The sequence below is a fragment of the Corvus brachyrhynchos genome, unplaced genomic scaffold (genome assembly GCF_000691975.1).
Source record: "Corvus brachyrhynchos isolate BGI_N302 unplaced genomic scaffold, ASM69197v1 scaffold126, whole genome shotgun sequence".
NCBI classification, from domain to species: Eukaryota; Metazoa; Chordata; class Aves; order Passeriformes; family Corvidae; genus Corvus; species Corvus brachyrhynchos.
This window is the reverse complement of record NW_008239283.1, coordinates 2,497,613-2,517,209: the sequence shown is the minus strand read 5'-3', so window position 1 is coordinate 2,517,209 and position 19,597 is coordinate 2,497,613. Positions and strand designations below refer to the sequence as shown.

Below are 19,597 nucleotides of genomic sequence, written 5' to 3'. Positions count from 1 at the left end.
TAAGACACTATGCAGTTCAACAAATACAGGCAGAAATAATAATTGTTCTAATGTTTAAATATACATCATAACTTTGCCAATATTATTGTCTATATGATCACTGTAGAAATTAAGCTTGTGTTTAGCCTATCAGCATTTTCTGTCTTCCAAGGATTTGAAATTCATGGCTTTCTTCTTACATAGATATTACATTCTTCCCTTTCCTCTCTTGAAATAAAAAAATCTTGATGGTATACAGACTTTCCAAGCTTCTAATATAGTGATTATTTCTCTGTAGGAAAGTTTTTTAAATCCTGCAATTGTGTTGTCTTGGAGACTCTACCAAATCTGTCAGTCTTGAACAGAAAGGCTTTAGTAACCATATATATCAGTGAAATAAAATCATTCTCAGACAGACATTTTAGTTTACTAAATCAGCACATGCTATTACAGTCAGAACAGCAAAATAAACTGAATGGAATTTGTGTGATTTAATCTTTGATTTTGATCACTTACTATCAAGCCACTGTTACTCTGCCTTCTCTCTCTGTCGTGAAGTTTTCTGTAGAAAATCCCTCCTGGATTAAACTGAGTGCTCCAAACAATCATATCCCCTTGAAAATATGCATCCATTCCAGTTATCCTTGAATTGTGTTCAATATGTGATATTTGCTGATGAGCATCACTGTAGTTGAACGGATATGCAAAACCCAGGATGTCAGTGTCATTAGCAACATAGAGAACTTGATCTTCAGAGCCTAGGGATTATTATAATGAAACAAAAATAAGGTAAATGTCAACTAATGCAAAATCAGTGAGTTTAACTCAAGTAGCTTCTCGGTGTTTAGCTGATATCATTTCTTATGTTAAATTTTCTGGCTGTTGAAGATTGCAAAAACACCCACACTCTGGGCAATAAATGCAATTTTTGATGCTCTGATATCAACATATCAACCTCAGTGCTCTTCAAGGTCACAGTGTGACACCCAGAACTATATTTTAAGGAGCATGCAATATAAGAATTTGAACATTTTTAAGTGGTATCCAAAAAATACAGGATATTATGCATTAAGCCCATATGAATCCCATATTTTTATATGCATGCTGTCTTTAGAGGGTCCTACATGTATATATTAAAGCAACACAGAGCTGTCAATAAAGATTTTTAAATTTCTCAACTAGAAATTAGAAGTGGAATTGTTTTATCTTTAGTGAAGGCAGTGAAGTTTGGAAATTGACTGCAACAGGACCCGTGCAGTCGTGCCTTACATCTCCTCATTTCAGATAGCCAGATACCATCTTGATCCAGATGTGAAGTATATTATTCATAAGAAAATGCTCTCTGACATCAATTCATTGTGTTTTGAGAAAGTTTAAAATCTGCTGGATACTTCAGAATGTATTCAAATTATTTTTTTCCCCCATTCATATCACATTTACCCATAGAGAATCAACTTAAAATGTCTGTCCAACACATTTACTCCTTGTGAGTATGAAATATCAAACATTTGTTCCCTTCCTCCTGATAAATGCAAGAACAAAGAGGAGTTTGGTTAAAGTAAATATCAATGAAGGAAAGAGGGAAGCATGAACTGTATTACAATGAAAATGAAGCTTGTGAAAAATTCAGATTTAGGATAATGATTCCCAGATTTTTAAATTATAAGCCCTCAGAATTGTGTCTGTGTTCCTATAAAAACAAACCATTATCTTCAATTAGTAACCCTGTTTGTTCCCATGTCATAATCTGATTTCTTTAGTAACAGGCAATGATGAAAGACCCTGAGAGAGTCCATGTTATGTGTGAAATACTAATGACTCATTAATATGGACTTCCCATGGCAAATTTCCTTCCAAAAAATGTGGACAATGTAGATAACAAATGACAGTACTGTCTACTTTGATTTTTACAGCCTTACCTTTTGCTATGCAACTGTTATTCCTTTCCTTGTAATTTTTCTCACACGCACATCTGTAAGAGCCCTTTAAATTATGGCAGTGTTGGGAGCAGGCACCAAATACCATGCACTCATTGATATCTATGAAGAAAACAATTGTAATTTGTATACCTGCAGTTTAATACACAATTATTTAACGTGTTCATAAAATCATGGAACAAAGGAGATGAACAAAGTCAACTCACAAGCAGTGCTGGATCTTGCAACAACAAAAGGAAACCCTTCACATTAATCACTGATGTTATTTCCACTGCAGTCAACATATCTCAGATAATTTTTTATTTTAGTTCTCTATCATTTGTCAACCTCTCATCTCTAGAACTTGAAAGCAGCTTTGAAAATGAAAACATGTGCCACAGTTATGTCTAACATACCTTCCTCTGCTACAGCCAAAACTACATCATTATCCTTATTGGAAAAGCTCCTCTTTACACTTTTTTCTTAAGAGCCAAAAAATGAAGGCTATATTCACTTTGATAGTCCCATGGAAGTGACCTGAACTTCTGTCAATTACTGCTCACCAGTAAGAAAATGAATTCACAACCCATTCTTTGGGAAGGCAGATTTAACTTATCTTTCCCATCAACCTTTTCATTATAACAGCTGTGTTTTCCTGCTCACCAGTATGGCATCATATCTATTAAGACTACATCTTTCAGTTTACTTTGATTTCAGTTTTGTGTTATGCATCTTCATTATTTTAAGCATCTCAAAATACTCTCATATGCCAGCCTCAACAGCAATGTTAAATAATCTACTAGACTTTAAAAAATCCATTTACTCCTTAATTATTTAACAGCCTGACTTGAACCTTTTTACATTCACAACTAATGTTAAATTTTTGATAACCTCTCCAGGTAAAATGTATGAATCTACATCTTGTAAATCCTGTTGATTTCTTAATCCCACAGCAACGAAACAGCTTTTACTCTGTGGGAAAAAAAAAAAACCACCCAAACAAACAAAACCATGATCTGTATCTCCTTCTCTAGCATAGAAAACTAACTACATGGTTGACTTTTAATACTTTACAACAAGGGAAGATGGAAAATATCTGTACCTTCACATTGTCTGTTCCTCCTGTTTCTTTGAAATCCAGGTTTACACTGACACAAAAGGGATGATTTTGTTTGATTACAGAATGCATCATCTCCACAAGGATTCACATTATCTTCACATGTATATTCAGAGACACCTAAACATAAATAAAATGTCTAAAAAATCCCTGATAGATTTGTTTAAAGTGTTAAAAATGAGACCTAAAGTAACAACAACAAATAACAAATTTATCTTTCTGTTTAAAGAGTATCAGGTAAATTTTTAACAAATTAATGACTTCACAGTGTTTATCTACATCTGCATAATTTAATCTATTACATTTCATGAAATGACAGTATTTAACTGAGATACTATGTTTCACACCAATTTAATACTAAAATTTTTCTTGCTGCAAATATGATACAAAATACAATCAACTTGTACTTAAATTTTGTAAAGAACTCGTAACTACTCCAAAAAACCTCCACAAGTTGAATTGCTATAAGATTTGCCTTGCTCTAGTGGTACAGAATTCCATCCATTTCTAACTAAAAGAATGAACTACATTAAACTGAGTTCTAGATTGTTCAATAGGTTTTGCTCAGATGAATATCTCAGTTAATTGTTTCTGTTCTGCTACAATCAAGAAAACAAATCTTGCCAGCCCAACTCACTTATTTTGCAGTCTTGCTCATCGGAGCCATCTCCACAGTCATCAAACCAATCACACTGCAGCTCCATGGGAATGCATTTCTTGTCATTGCAAGCAAACTCATCCTTCTTACACGGTCTGGCTTTATACGTGATTTTATCTACATAATTACAGATTAATAAGAGAAAAATAAATCAGTATTCAAGATTCTCAGATTATTTTAGACACACACAAATGGGAATGACCACAAAGCATTAAGCCACTGGAAATTATTTCAAGCTTACTTTCTTTTGGTTTCAAATTCTGACCTACTAAACTCCAGTTAAGCTTTACTGAAGTAGGACAAGCAGATCTCTGTAACAAAGTTTGCCTTCAAGGTGTTTGCTCTGATCTGAATGCCTTGAAAGGCAATATCACCTACCACAGTGATCTTCATCCGAGTTATCCCCACAGTCATCGACCTCATTGCAAATCTGCTCAGGCCGCAGACAAACCCTGTTGTTTCTACATCTGTATGGCCTCGTTGGAGGGCAGGGAAACTTTACTGTGCAGCAAAGAAAAGAATCAGCTGTTACCCAACTATTAATACTTTTTTAATAACACATCATCAAAGCCAGATATGCGTCGGCACTGTAAGCTCTTCATTTAGAGAATTTGTGTGATAAGGGTAATTTATACCATTTTTTTAGAATCAGTAAATATGGCAGAATTAAAACAGAGGAAGTAGGAAGAGTAATGATGCTCAATATTACATCATACAAGGAACTTTTTCCCCTCTGTGGGTTTCCTACAGAAAATAATAATGTCTCAAAAATATCAAATATCTGAAATTGTATGAAAAGCAGTAACAAAAGAAAACTATATCCCGTATTTTAAGCTTGTCGTCTAAAAGCAAAACAAACAAAATTTAAGACACACGTGCCTTTATATATTTGTGTATCTTACACGTCATTCTTGCTTTATTATATAAAAAAACTCTGAAAAATGTAATGTCATACCACACATTTCAGCAACTTCATCAGAGTTATCTCCACAGTCATCCTCACCATCACAAACCCAAAAATGTAGTTTGCAGAGGGAATTGTTGCACAAAAATTCATCAGCTCTACATATATTTCCCCCTGGGAAGATGAAAAGATGACAAAAAAAAGTCAGGAAAACAAAAAGAGGAAAGAATGTCAGTTTTTGATAAAACTAGTACAGCCAGTTATCACACACTATTTGCAGAGAATAGCACAGGTAGCATAACTACATTTACAGATCCCAAAGGAATGGGTTGGAGAGGCAGAGGAATACTCATTCAAAAACCTCTTCCTTGCCCAAACACTTCCTTTTACTGACTGCTGGCTGGGAATTACTGAATGCAGGTACCAAAGACACCAACGAGTGAGCAGCTGGGCATGTTGCACTTGCATTTTGCCAGGAGATGTTTAAACTCCCCGTCTGCGACTCTCTTTGGTGATGCAGCCTCTCAGCAAAGGCCTGGCTGGTACTTCAGTAATTTGGGCCATCAGAGAACAATCTAAACAGAAATAGGGCCAAACACGTGAAAAGCCACCTCAGTCCAGCTTTGTTTCACATGAATGTCTGATCCTCCACTTATTCCTACCCCACTCTCTGAGTCACACATCAGAGACAAAGTGATTGCAGCCCATTAGCCATGAGGCAGCACCTTTTTCTTCACCTGAGGAGCACCAGACCCGGCCAGGTTTGTAATCACCATCACCTCTAAATGCTGTAATTAGGAAAGGTCCAGCCATGTTGGCACAGAGCAGATAAGATGAGGTGACCTCTGACAGGATCTTCCTTTCTGTAACTTCTGAAATGTTTCACCAGGATATTTATTGAACACAGAAAGCAGCAAGAATAAAATCTTCCATGCAACTTCAGGATGTACTAAATTTTGAATCATCTAACAAAAGGGAGCACAGGGTGAGGGAAAATGTTCTAGGGCGGAGTGCTCAGGCTTTAAAAATTAGTTCAAGGTGGATTCAGTTTTAACGTGTGTCATGGTAAAAAGGAACTTCTTTCACAATTACGACTAAATTTTATCACTACCAATCAACAAAGTTATGGAAAGTTCTTGCAATTAATTTCCTATAAAACACATTTTTATGGTAACTGGATTTTCAGTTTCCTGGGATGAGTGGAGCATAAAAGAAATAAAGCTGTGTATCTGCAGAGGAGGAAACAATGAAATTTTATATGATAGTGCCAAAGCTCTCACTGTGGCTTACACCTCACTGCATTACCCCCACTCTAAGGGCTAGATCAGGCTTCCATGGGTTTTTACTCGTTCGTTCAGTGCCCTGTTCACACCTCATTAAAATCAACAGAAGGCTTTCTTTTGCTTTAAAGATTCAGAATAGCTGAACGTTTTTCCCCCCAAAATTAATTTCCATAAAATGCCCATTGCATAGAAGGATGTTTGAACTCTCACACTCTGCTACCAGGTATAATTCACTCCCATGGCATATATAACTTATGAACATTAACAGAAATATCCTGTATAATTATCCAAGGAAAATATATAAAATTCAAGTACTCTTCATGATGAAAGGCATGAATCCAAATAATTGTGTGTGCAATCACAATATAACCATCATTCTAGTTGTTTAATAAGATTGAAGAGAGTTATTTTTATAAACATGCACAGTGGGCCACAGATAAATATTATGGATATTATTTTAGAATGCCGTAGAATAAAACTCCATTTGTGTTTGCTGTATTTCCAAAGATGAAAAAATCAGTTATCAGTGAGATAAACTGGCATTTGTTTCATGTGATTGCTCTGCCTGTCATAATTCCTTTATAAAATAGATTTCTGCAACAGAATCATAATTGTGACATAAATACAAAGTATGATAGCAATAACCAACCAGGAATAGGCTTCTTATTGCATTATAAGCAATTTGCAGTTCACAGAAGCTCCATTATGCTACCCAAAGAATAACGTGGGCATCAGATAAAATAAGTGTGTTACTCTTTACTTACACTTCATTGGGTTTTAAAGAGATACAGTCCAGATATTTTAAAAGCAGTTTTAAAATGGACTAGATGTTGGGTTTTTTTTCTTTTTTTTTTTTTAATTTTGTTATCTGTCTTCTTGCATCTAAACACCTCTGGAATATTCTTCCCATTTTCTGAATTTCCTGGTCTCTCTTTCAAACTTAATCATCCCCACATGACTTTTTTTTTTCCCCTCTTAGTCTTAAGTATTGCAGAATAGACTTAAAATAAGGAAAGGATATTTTACTATGTTTGTTTTATATCTGATTATTATCACATATTGTACTTCACTATGCTTCGAATTTATGCACACATCATGTGACTGTAGATGGCTAACATACAGAACTACCCACTCTGAAGGAAAAGAAAAGAAAAATCCAGGGAGAAAACCAAGATGATGACAAAATGCCAACTCAAATTATTCTTTAGAAAAAACTTCTTTAATTAGACTAAGAAGAGGGGCTGGTGGGGAACCTGAAGCTCAAGGGCAGCCTGGGCTACAGTGACCATGGAATAGGGGAATTAAAGACCCTTAGGGCTGCAAGGAGGGTGCACAGCAAGCTCCTTACACTGGGTTTCTTCAAGGATCTGCTTGGGAAAGCCCTGGAGGGAAGAGGGACCCAGGAGAGCCTGGCTGATATCCAAGCCATCACCATGTAAGCCCAGAAGTGATGTATCCCAACAAAGGCAAAGTCAAAATGTGCCAGAAGGAGTCTGTGGATGAACAGACACAAACATAAAAGTTGCTCCTGGACGAACACAAACATAAAAAAGAAGGTGAGGCCCAGAGTTGCCCAGAGAAGTTGTGGATGTCCCATCTCTGGGAATGTTCAAGGCCAGGTTGGATGGGACTTGGAGCAACCTGGGATAGCGGAAGGTATCCTTGCCCATGGCAGAGGGTTGGAATGAGATGATCTTTAAGGTCTCTTCCAATCCAAAGTGTTCTGTGATTCCATGAAATAAACAGAAACCCAGGCTCTTAAGATGACTTATTTAGCAACTGTTCAATATATTGCACAGCTGTGTAATTTATTGTGCATGGCTCTGTAATTTATGGTAGCCTATAAAAGTTTAAATTAGCCAAATTTACTGCTGGTTTCCTTGATGAAAAAGAATATCCTTCCAGTAACAACATGACCTTTTCATCACTGGGGAGGGAAGTACAAAGGAGGAACAAGTCATAAACAACCTAAGTTTTGCTTATTCCTGCAGATCACTTGTTAAGCTGCTGTGCTGTCTTTGTCAAAAGAGGTCACAGAACTTTCCTGTCTCCACTCATAATGGCCAGGGCACTACTAATTTGCAATGTATGTATTCATAAAAAGTCCAATAAACTCTTTTAGGAAAGTGTCTCTTGCCTTGGTCACAGTTTTCTTCATCACTGCCATCCACACAGTCATGGATCCCGTCACAAAGCCATCGCACAGGAATACAGTAGGCCTTATTTCTGCACCGAAACTGATCCTCTTTACATTCTGTTACACAATCCATCTGTGTGAACACAGACACGAGCTTTGTATTAATGAATGAGAGCAACAACAAGCTTGTCTATGCTGCCAGGAGGGAGCAGTCCCTGATGGAAACTGCCCCAGAATCACGCTCGGGGTTTGACTTCGAGAAAACAAATTTGTCCACTCCAAAGCCTGTCCTGAGAGCACAGAAACACAAAAGCATGGGCTAAGTTATTTGACAGTACTCAGTGGATGCAAGAAAACCCTATTTGCCCTTTCAGTTATTTTGAGGCCTAAAAAGTTTACAAAAACTTTGGGGGGGAAAAAAAAAAATCACCAGAAATGTGTCAGGTACCTCATCAGATCCATCAGCACAGTCGAACTCTCCGTTGCATTTCAAAGACGCCGAAACGCAGCCCCCACTTGCACACACGTACTCACTTGAAGAGCAGGTTGGAGATGCTGGTTACAAACACATATTTTAGCATGAAGAAAAAGACAATCTATGAATAAGTTGATTTTTAATTTTAAGCTTTCTTCTGGTTAATATAGTGAGCAAAGTTGTGTCTGAGCACTTTCATGAACTACGATAAAATATTTGACAAAGCCGAATTGTTGCATCCTAAGTAAACTGTAAAATGATAGTGAGAAGGTATTTGTGTTTTACCACTTAGAAAGTTAATGTTGTTTTCTCCTTACACTTGGTAACAAAGGCAACCACACACATGCATATATTCATAGAATGAATATATTTTAAAAATTGCATCCCTTAAAATGGGCAGTCTAGCTAAATTTAGGTAATTTATAATTGAATAAGCTAAATTTATAGGAAAAAATCTTTTTGGAAATTATGCATTATTACAATTAAAATACATAAATATTAAGCAGGATTTTTAAATATAAAGGTGGATATTTTTGTTGCACTGTAAATCGGGAGAGTTTTAAACTGGCTTTTACCAGTTACATCTATCTACATGAAGCTTACAAAAAAATTAGGAAAACTCCTGCAGAAATAACTGTATTTTCCAAGAAAGCAAAAATAAAATAAAATAAAATAATAATAATAATTTAGCAGACAAAATCTTTGCATAAGGACTATGAAACTTTGAATGAAGACCACGAAGTAAAACTCTTCAGTACATGCCAAGATTTACTGATGTTTTCAGAGCAGAATTTTATATGTTGAATATTTATTATCAAATTACAATTCAAAATAATTAAATTAAATACCCATGACCCAACAATCTTCACATTGCAGAGTTGTATGTAACTAGGGTTCCCAAAATACCAGCTGGAAGACACAATGATGCAAACTCAAAAGGTAAAGTATTTCAGATTATTTTTGCACTTTCTTGCTACTTCTAGTGCCCAAGAAATTTTGATTTGATTATTTATTTTCTTCTTTCATTCTGATTTATTCCTGGCTTCATTTTATATTTCAGCATTATTTCAAACAATACCTGGTTCACAATTTTTCTCGTCATCCCCAAGTTTGCAGTCCTCATGACCATCACATGTCCATTTTGCTGAGATGCACTGGCCATTGGAGCACTGGAACTGATCCCTTGAGCAGCCTGTTTCACAATACCTCTGGTACAAAAGAAACAGCCAATACACAAGAGCAAGAGTTTAATATAAACATTGGTAAATATGCAGCTGGTCACAGAAGTCACAGCCTATAATCCTACAGGTTATGAAAGACACAGTTATTAAAGTCTTGTGATATGAAATATATTTGTGGATATGATTTAAGTAAGGTGGCTTGCACCCTCTAGATAGTAGGGAAACACCTGAGGTTTTGTATTGACAGGAAAGGAGAAGGGGAAAAAAGGGAAAAAATATAGAACAGAAAACCAGCAAAGTACTATCCCATGAGCTTCTGATGCACAACAAACAGGCTACATTGTTCTCTCAAAAAAAAAAAATCTCTCAAACCAAACCATTGCTGCATGTAAAAAGAATGGTTTCCCAATCAGGACACAAAATATTTCCAGGATAGGAAGAGGTTCAAACCATTGCTGGGACATAAACATGCAGAATACTGTTAAACATTACTTGATTTATTTGCATGTTCTCTTTTTAGAATAGTTCCTTCAAGAGGTTTAGGTTTAATTTAGTAATGGTATTTGCATACATGGATTCATGTATAGAGTTCCTACTGCTGCCTTTAAAAAAATTTGTATGCAGGAATCCATTCTCCAACAATATAAAACTACTAATTCCCTAAAGAAATACTTTTTCTGGAAGATGCCTACCTCATCTGAGCCATCTGCACAGTCATAGTCTCCATCACACCAGAATCTTGCTGAAACACAGTCTCCATTTGCACAAAGAAAGTCTTTCAAAGTGCACGTTTGAGGCTCTGAAAAAAACCAAAACAAACAACCCTAGGTTTATTAGCATTTTCATTAAATATTTTATACATAGAAACCCCCAATCAATCAATGAATAAACATGAAAAACTCAAAACAATTAGCTTGCAAATGATAAGGACCAGTTTTTCTGTAGGATTTTATTCCACAACATCATGTAACTAGATTTCATTTACATATAGTAAGACAGTAATGAAAATACTTTCATTACTTTCCAACATTTCAGTTCTATGAAATTTCTTTGGAAAATCACATGATGTTGACTATATATATTTTATTAATTTCAATGCATGTATGTCAGTAGGGTTTGTGAGATACGTACCAGACACCAGAAACACCTTTTGCATGGCTTAATATCCAATGTAATTAGTACTGACCAGATTTTTGGCTTTCCATCACACAGTAGCACATAATTTATCACATACCTTTTAATGAGTGTGTGTGTGCATCAAGAGTCAGCTTCCCCTGTGCTCAGCATCCAGGGGAATGGCATTGAGATACCAGATGGAACTCAAAAGTTTGGTGTTTCAAGTAAAATAAAAGTTTTCACTACTGCTGACAAAAAACATTGGCAAGGGGGGCCTCTGTGGAAGATTCCCTCAGCAGAACATCATGTACTTTCCTCCTGAAAATGAGGACCACTACAAAAGACATTTTCTGTGCGCTGGACATTAGATTAAACAAAGATAGAGAGGTATTGGGGATTTAGGAGAAATTAAGCAATTCTCTATATGCAATTTAGATCTGCCAGTCAGAGGGTTTTTGGAGAAAAAAGGACTTAAAAGGCAAACAAGGATTATTTGTGGGATTATTTCCATCACAGTACACAATGCAGTATGTAAATGATGTAAAATCAAGAATAAGGATTTATTATCAAGACTTTTTCAGCAGAGACATGGGAAACAGCAAATGAAAGTGACTGAACCAAAGGAAGGAGGATGAAAAAAAAAAAAAGAGAAGAGACAGAGCAGACAGCAGCAATGGACAGAAGGAATGGACAGGAATAAATTGAGTAATGCATGCGTTATGGAAGGTGCAAGCATGAGTGCTTTTATAAAGCATAACATACTGATCAAGGAAAGAAAACACAAAATTAGAAAGAAAACTGAGAAGAATTTGGTAAATACCAGCATGAGAATACACCAGACATGACTAGCATGGATCTAACAAAGTTGAATTCAGTGTGAGTGGGGTTTTTTCCCAGGTTTTATAAAAATCAAAACCTGTTTCAGGAAAGAAATCATTTTAATCAACTTTGCCACTGCCTTTTCCCCACTCTTTACTTCATAAAAAAGAATCAAAATGACTCTGTTTGAAATTTTTTATGAGAAATTTCATTTTCCAGGTAGGCACAAATTTTAATTTTGAAGTTGTAGGAAAGTAATTTTAAAAGTAGATCTACAGTCATTACATCAATTCTCCAGAAATGTTATATTTCAGCAAATCAAAGGCTGGCATTTATGTGGCCTCAGATTTTTTTTTTTCAAAGTGTAAGCTTTAGCAAATCCCAGATGTTTGATTCTTTTTGCTGTCAACAGGCCAAGAAGGAGAATTTCATGATATGATAAAATATATAAAGGAAATAATTTGTGGGAAAAGCCATTCACATGCAAAAAACCCCACCAAAACTGTCATGTTTCCATATTGATTAGAAAAATATAAGCAAATACTTTTGCTATACTGCTAATAAATTATTTATAAGCAGAGATTTGATACTGGGAAAATGTACACAAAGAGCTAAGTACTCAATTCTCTGTTTGCAAGAAATATTTCTTCTGCTGCTGGGATCCAGCTCTGTGATTTACATATGAACACAGCAAAGAACTTTTCCATCAGTACTCAGATTGTTAGTGAAAGGAATAAATATTAATACAGAACAGTACTGAAGGAATAAGCATAAATGGACTTCTGTATAACCCATGAAGAACAGCACTCTTTAGCTTCTGCTTTGTAAAATCACTGAAACTCCTTCCCAAGAAAAGCATTTGGGATACAAACTCATCCCAGGACAAAATTCACTAATTTGTTTTCTTGGCAACTTGTAGAAGCAATAAAAGAGCATTGGGAAGGACTTCTAGCAGCATTAATATTTGTACACTGACTGAATTCATGTCTTGCTACAACATTATTATGTTTGCTGTGCTTCAAGTTTACAGTACGTTTTCTTTAATCACATTAATTAAAAAAAAAAAATTACTAGTGCCTTCTTTTCAGCGGGAACAAGATAGATTATAGAATAATATTCATTACTATGGAATTTTCTTTTTTTGGAGTTTCCTGGAAGAAGAAACACTATTTTTTGCTCTAATTTATTTAAAAAAAAATAAACTCTGAAAGCAAATTCTCCCTCCAGAGAGATATTACCTCAGAAGAATTAACAATGTATCCTACATTTCTCATTGCAGACTGATTATGTACCAATATCCATGCTAATAACTCTTATTTCACAGTGTCCAAATATAGTTAAAGAACAATAGACTGTAAGACAAATACAGTTAAATACCAAAGTCATAACAGGCACAATGATTTGCATGACAGCACCAATAATTTTTCACACCCATACAGGTTTTTTTAACGTGTATTGTTTCACTTCTGATAACTTCAGCAGAAGAGTGAATTTCTTGCATGTGAAGAAACTGCATAGAAAAGTGTAAATGCTTGAGCTTAATTTCTATAATTCTGTGAATTCATTCTGCATTCTTAAGAAACAACTCATTTTCTGATACAGTTCCCTGACAGCCCTTTGTATATTATATTCATGTATGCCATGAACAATTTATCTCGCTGTGCAATGTAACATATTTTGTCAAATGCTTTTGAAGTTCTAATTTCATATGTATTTGTTTCATTACACTTTATTCTATAAGTGGCTTGATGGTCTATAAAAATTTTATACAACTATTTCAAACAGCTGAACAGTATTATGTACTGTCCCAGTGCTCCCAAGACTTTGAATTTTAAAACTGTGCCAGCCTATTGTGCTTAATTTAAATAGTAGAATCGGTAGTTAGAATTTAAGTGTGCATTTCACAACCAAAAAAAAAGTAAAAAAAAACCAAACTAACACCCTTTAGTTTGATTCACCTTCCGTGTCTGGGCACTCTCAACTCACTAATTCGATTAATGACAAATTTCTTTATCTGCAAGTAAAGAGAAGGACCAAGAAATGAATATATAACTTAGCTATTGATATGAACACAAAGCTGGAAACTTCATAACTTTTTTTTTAAAAAAACAAACATTATTATTCTCTCATTATTTGAACTTTTTTATATCACTTTGTAGCACAATGATCTGAACTTTAGGGAAGAAAAATATTACTGCTGGGTCAGTCACACACATGGCTAATTCCAAATGTGATACTCAACACTTATCTTGCAAAGAGCAATAATATTTTGTGGAAGTTTTGGATTTGTTGTTTTTTTTCCAAAATTTCAACAGACTACCCAGTTCTGTAGATTAACACTGCTATAGCAAAACTATGACTCTCTATTTGTTTTCTACACGAGAATAAAAGAACATAAAATACTTTCTTGCTACTTGTAATACAGAAAACTGACACCAATAACCAATTCTAAAGTAAAATCTCCCACAAAGCTAAGGAAGCTTTAGGGTGCCAACCCCCCGAGTGTAACAACAAAAGGCTCTGAGTGATTACTGAGCCACAGGACATTTTCCCTTTTATATGAAACACTTGCATATGAAAAACCACAGCACTATTGCTTGCTTGAATAAAACTCACAACATTTTCAATGCAGGTAGTAATTACCAGGCAGACAAATCCACTTTAACCTCCCAAGCAGAATGAGACACTCTGTACCTACGGACACCACATCTCGAACTGGAGAAAGGGGCAGCAGCATTTACTCAGCATTAGAATGCCTAATTTATTAAGCTTTCTAAATCATTACCTTGAAGATACCAAATATACACTCACGGCATACATCAGGAATGTGTATTCAAAATTATTTGCAAGAACAAGATATTAACTTATTGGATTTCTGAGTACCAAAGAAAAAAATCACAGAAATTGTCAAGAGGAGGCACTTCAGAATTATTTAGGGAATGTCCCTCTTGAAATATTTTATAAAGACAATAATTATCAGATAAAACCATTACAAATTTTTCCTTTCTTCCTGAGAACCAGATGGAAATTAACTCCCTGGAAGTGGTATTACAGAGATTTATTAGGCCTTCAGATCCCTCATGGGTAGGAGAGAACTGGGTACATGAGCTGCTTTGAATAACCGCATCTACTTCTCAATGCAATTAAGTACTACAGAAATTGACTTCTCAATATGAAACAAGGCAAATCATCTCAAGAATATAATGAATGTAACGAGCAGGTAGTGTTCGATCAAAATTCCTTGTTAACAAATGCTTACCACGTTACCTCTGAACAGTGTTTATGGTTCTTTTTCAGAGATAAGAAATGTGATACGTAACCAACTGGCAAAAGGTAAACTAATTGCAATACTTGTTTTTAATTCACCAGATTATTGAGCAGTTGGAAGTCAGGCATTTTTTCACACTAACACAGCTCTTTGTGAGAGTGAATAGAAGTGGAGAAATACAGCAAGGGACATTTTCAGCTGTGGTCAACTGATTTTCAGCAGATCAGAGTGTGTGGAATGAAAACATGCCCGTGAGTTTTATCAAAATTCAAAAGCTTCCTCTTGCACATTGCTAAACTGACTCTGTTATAACATGGACTAAGGTAAAAGCTACTTACTACAGTTTTCTTCATCAGAATTATCTCCACAATCATTTTGGCTGTCACATCTCCAATGATCTGGAATGCAGTTGTTGTTTTTGCACTGGAACTCATGAGGTCCACAAGTTTTTTTATCTGTAATTAAGGTGAATAATATTTACAGCATTGCAAACAAAGAGCCAAAATGGGAAAGACTTCCACTAAATACAAGATGATGTTGCTGGATACATTTAATAACGAGCAACCGTAATATTTGAAATGTTGCTTTCAGGAATAATTTATTTCTCATAACATTCTTTAAGCTTCTATTTATACATTCACACCTTAATCTTAAATTTGATGAAATTAAAATATGCAGTGTATAAACTGTCATATAAAGTTAAAAAATATAAAATTCAGAAGGTTGTTTGAAGAGAGGGTATTAGTGCACTAAATCTCAAAAACTTTTCTAACTTTTCCTTGAATTTATCTCTAAGATTGCTTTACAAAAGATCAGATCACAGTAAACCACTAGACTATTGATTTGAAAAATGTAAAAAAATATGTATTTCTCAAAAGTTATTTTTACATATAATAATTTAAGACAGAAAACTTTGCACTTTGATTTAAATTTTCACCTACTCATGTATTCAATTGGAAGTTTACTCATATGAGGTAAAACATTATAAAGCCTATAATGCTAACCTGAGGGAAACTTCCTTCATGTTGTACATTTTCAATGAGCTTTTCTAGTTACAGAGAAGCATTGGAGGCAAAGCCTCTTAGAGATACATGAACATCCTGAGCTCCTCCAGCAGGAAGGAGCTGCCTCTGTGTTTTCTGTGAGCAATTCTTGAATAATTCGTTCAGCTTCTAAGGGCTGAGATGAAATGAAGTAAATTAAAAAGTTATCAGTGACATTTTCGTTGGGGGGGGGGGGGGGGAAGTTTGCTTTGTAAAAGCCTCAATGACATATTTAAAATTACTTGTCACTGTGATATTTCACTGGAAATTTTTAAAATTTCCGTTAGGCAAAGTCATAACATGTCAGAGCAGCTTCACTCTGCTCTCATGGCAACTCGAGGGCTGCTAATAACTGACAGAAACAGCAGCTTCAATCAACCTGATTACTCTGCTGGTGAAGCACAAATTAGAGGTGTTAGGTTTGATGCCATGGGCCAAACTGCTGCATTTTCTCTGTAGTTTTAGGTGTGGCTCTGGAACCAGACTGATAAAACTACATTTGCATATCAAGACTGGTGTTGCAGTTGAGTTGTGTGCACTCAAAAATCTGGTCATTGCAAGTCTGCCTTTTGCGTTTGTTCCTTATTCTCTGCCAATGGCATGACTGTAAGAAGTTTTCTCCCAAAATACTTTGTTTTCTATGATATTTTTCAATATTACAGTCCATGATATTTTGATCATGGTATTTCAAATACTTGCACTGGCAAACAATTAAAAATACTTAACATTACGAAACACGAAAATATTCCTCCCAAACTTATGACACTCTTGTATTTTCATTCTGTAGCTTTGTGAAAGATTAAGTTTCAACCCTGAAATATATCCTATATTTATTAAAATACTTCTAGTGAAGTCTGCAATCTCTAACTAGAGTATTTGCTCACAAAATGAGTTGTAACACCAATGACAGATAACATCACAGTGACATTTAATTATTTTATTTCTCCTTCCACATCCAATAGAAATACCAAGATCTAGTCAGTAATACACAGAAGCCAGAGATGACAGCCATTCATTTCAGTTATCTGAACATGCAATATATATCTTCTCACTCTTCATAAAGAATTATTTAGTTCTCAAGCATGCTAAATCCATTTTTTAGCACTGCCTTTCTACACGTGAAGAAAGTCTAGATTGTTTTTAAATTTATCCAATCTTAACCTCTGATTGCTACTTGAATGTTAATCTTTCTCTTCTTACTCTATTTCTACCAAATATAAAGAAACATAATTAATTTTTTTAATGCAAAATATTTTGCATGTTTGTAAGGCTCTCCCTTTCACAAATCTGAAAACTTTATTTTTTTCTGGGTTGAAAGATCTCTTGTAGCAGCTTACAGCTAAAAATATCTTACAAACCAGGTTTGCTTGTCTTGTATTTCTTTCTTTACATGAATGAGAACTGAGGAAAACGCTGGGATACCAGAGATAGGATATAACAAAGAGGAAAATTTGGGGAAGTTATGTAACAATTATCTGATCTTTGAGAATGATGGATTCACTCACCTCAAAGGAAACAGTGCAAGACCTTATTTACTGGGAACTGTGGAACCATGAAAAGCACACAGGGGCCCCCACACGTTTTGTCATCTCTGCCTTCAACACTAAATTGCTTTCTCATTTTTCTTTAAATGAGACCACCTTAAAGTGTGAAAGTTCAGATAGAAATGGTACAAAGGCAAAGAAGCAAATACTGATAACTCCATTTTCATATTGCTCTCTTCAAGTTGTTATTAAGAGATTCACTGACCTACTGTAACAGGCAAAGCCCTTCCCTAGGAATCTGTGTGATTGCCTGAGGTAGCTGCTGGTAGGTTGGGGTTCACTTTTCTGTGCACACTAAACTAGGATTTTATTTTAGAAATACTTCTAAATGAGCATGAGGAAAACAGGATGAAGACTTCAATCAGAAAAACAAAACAAAGCAAGCCCCAAAACCCTTATGCACCCTAAAAGCACTTTAATTCAAAGACCAATCCCTGTGAATGAAAACACTATTTTGTCACTAATTGTATGCACTGCACTTTGGGGATTTTAAATCCATGTATTTTCATGTGTGTCCATTTGTGTCTGACAGGGATAAAATCCAAAACTAAATTTGCTTTTGATACGGGATCAGCTGGCTGTCCTAGAGCTTGGCAGGCTGTCACCCATGCTGGATACAGGAAATTGTTGTTGGATACAGGAAACTGTTGATGGAAGTTTATATAATGCATCCTTCAAATGCCTCAAAGAAAATATTCTTTATCATCAGGAAAAAAACCTACTTTATGACTCTCACAGCTAAAAATAAAATTAATATTTTAAAAAGTGAAGAAGCAGAAAGCAGTCATGCCAACGTTGACACATTAAGGTAATAAAGACCTGAAATACACAAAAACTTTAAAGCATATTATAAAATCACTTTCCAAGACCACACTCAGCTTTCTGCAGATTCTAACTCAAGCTGGTCCATTTTGCTGTAAAGTATCAAAGTTGTGAGCAAGGACTAGCATAATCTAACAGCTTTCTTTAATTGCCTGGACAGTTAGCACTAATTAACTCTACCTACTGTTCTCTGAGAGACACCAGACACTCCTTCATAAACACACATTCCCTGATTCGACCTCAACTGTCTGAGTTGGAAAGTTACCACAGAAGACTAAATACATTTACACTGCTTCTAGCAAATTTACTCAGTGTAATATGTCCAATAACACACAGCAGCAGATGTTGACTAAGCAAAATACATATGGCCATGCAGCACTCAAGCAAAAAGAGATTACTTTACACAAGTTTTGCATTGCAGGCATTGTAGAAATGAACTCTAAACAATAACAAATTAGTGTTACATCAACATATGCAGATCCTTTTTATGCTCAGCTTGCAGCTTTAGAATTTAATTCTATCAAATTTTGTCCATAAAAATAACAATCTTTAACTTGAAAAAAAAAAAAAAATGCAGAAGACCAAACTGTGCTGAAATTACTGCCATAGTAAGGTCATTTAAACATATTTCAAATACTAAAAATATGGAAAACTTCAAAATGTGATTAAACACACCCTGTTCTTGTGAATGCTTAGCTGTTCCATGTGTACACAACCGTATTTGGCACAGAAATTGTGACTATGGATAAGTTATTCTGTCTCCTCCAACATGAAAACCAAGAGCAGTGTATGAAGCCAGGAGATCTAAAATAAAAATGTGGGTGTTTTGTCAGGGAAGGGTATGATTAAGCTGTGGAACACCTCGCTGCAGCATGTTGTGAAAAGCCTACAAAGGTAAAAAGGGAGTGAAATCTATCATGAATTATTGTATACAGAGACATATTTGACCCACAGTATCTCTGATTCTCAAGTTGTTAGAGGATGGAAGGGTATCCCAGGGAAGTTCAGTTACAAGCCTGCTTTGCTCACATATTCCTCCCTAGATACTCATTTTCAGTCACTGCCAGAGACAGGATAAAAGTCAAGATGAGTCTCAGATGTGAACCAACACCTCCAGTTGTATATGTTGTGATTTAAAAAACATGTTGAGCTTGGGATTGCACACATTGCTCCTCGATGCTTTTTAACTGTTTGGGTAATTTTATTCTTTCTATTGTAAAATGATGGTTCAGAGTGAAGCACTTATTATAAACACATTTTTTCCTATTTAATGTCAGTTTTATTTATTTTTCTCTTCTAGGGAAAAAAAAAAGTGACTTGAGGATATTACTAGAT

General features: G+C 35.2%; 1 protein-coding gene across 1 annotated transcript in view; it reads right to left on the bottom strand.

The window, feature by feature from the left end:
• LRP1B (LDL receptor related protein 1B) overlaps positions 1-19,597 on the bottom strand; it is a 483,986-nt gene that overhangs the window by 53,405 nt on the left and 410,984 nt on the right. Inside the window, exons 67-77 of the mRNA XM_017740107.1 lie at positions 15,192-15,308; positions 10,343-10,449; positions 9,548-9,677; positions 8,443-8,549; positions 7,995-8,127; positions 4,626-4,748; positions 4,049-4,171; positions 3,650-3,787; positions 2,998-3,132; positions 1,899-2,018; positions 496-737 (exon numbers count right to left, since the gene is read on the bottom strand). Coding sequence (XP_017595596.1) covers positions 496-737; positions 1,899-2,018; positions 2,998-3,132; positions 3,650-3,787; positions 4,049-4,171; positions 4,626-4,748; positions 7,995-8,127; positions 8,443-8,549; positions 9,548-9,677; positions 10,343-10,449; positions 15,192-15,308 — 1,475 coding nt within the window. The remainder of the gene's footprint in view (positions 1-495; positions 738-1,898; positions 2,019-2,997; positions 3,133-3,649; positions 3,788-4,048; positions 4,172-4,625; positions 4,749-7,994; positions 8,128-8,442; positions 8,550-9,547; positions 9,678-10,342; positions 10,450-15,191; positions 15,309-19,597) is intronic.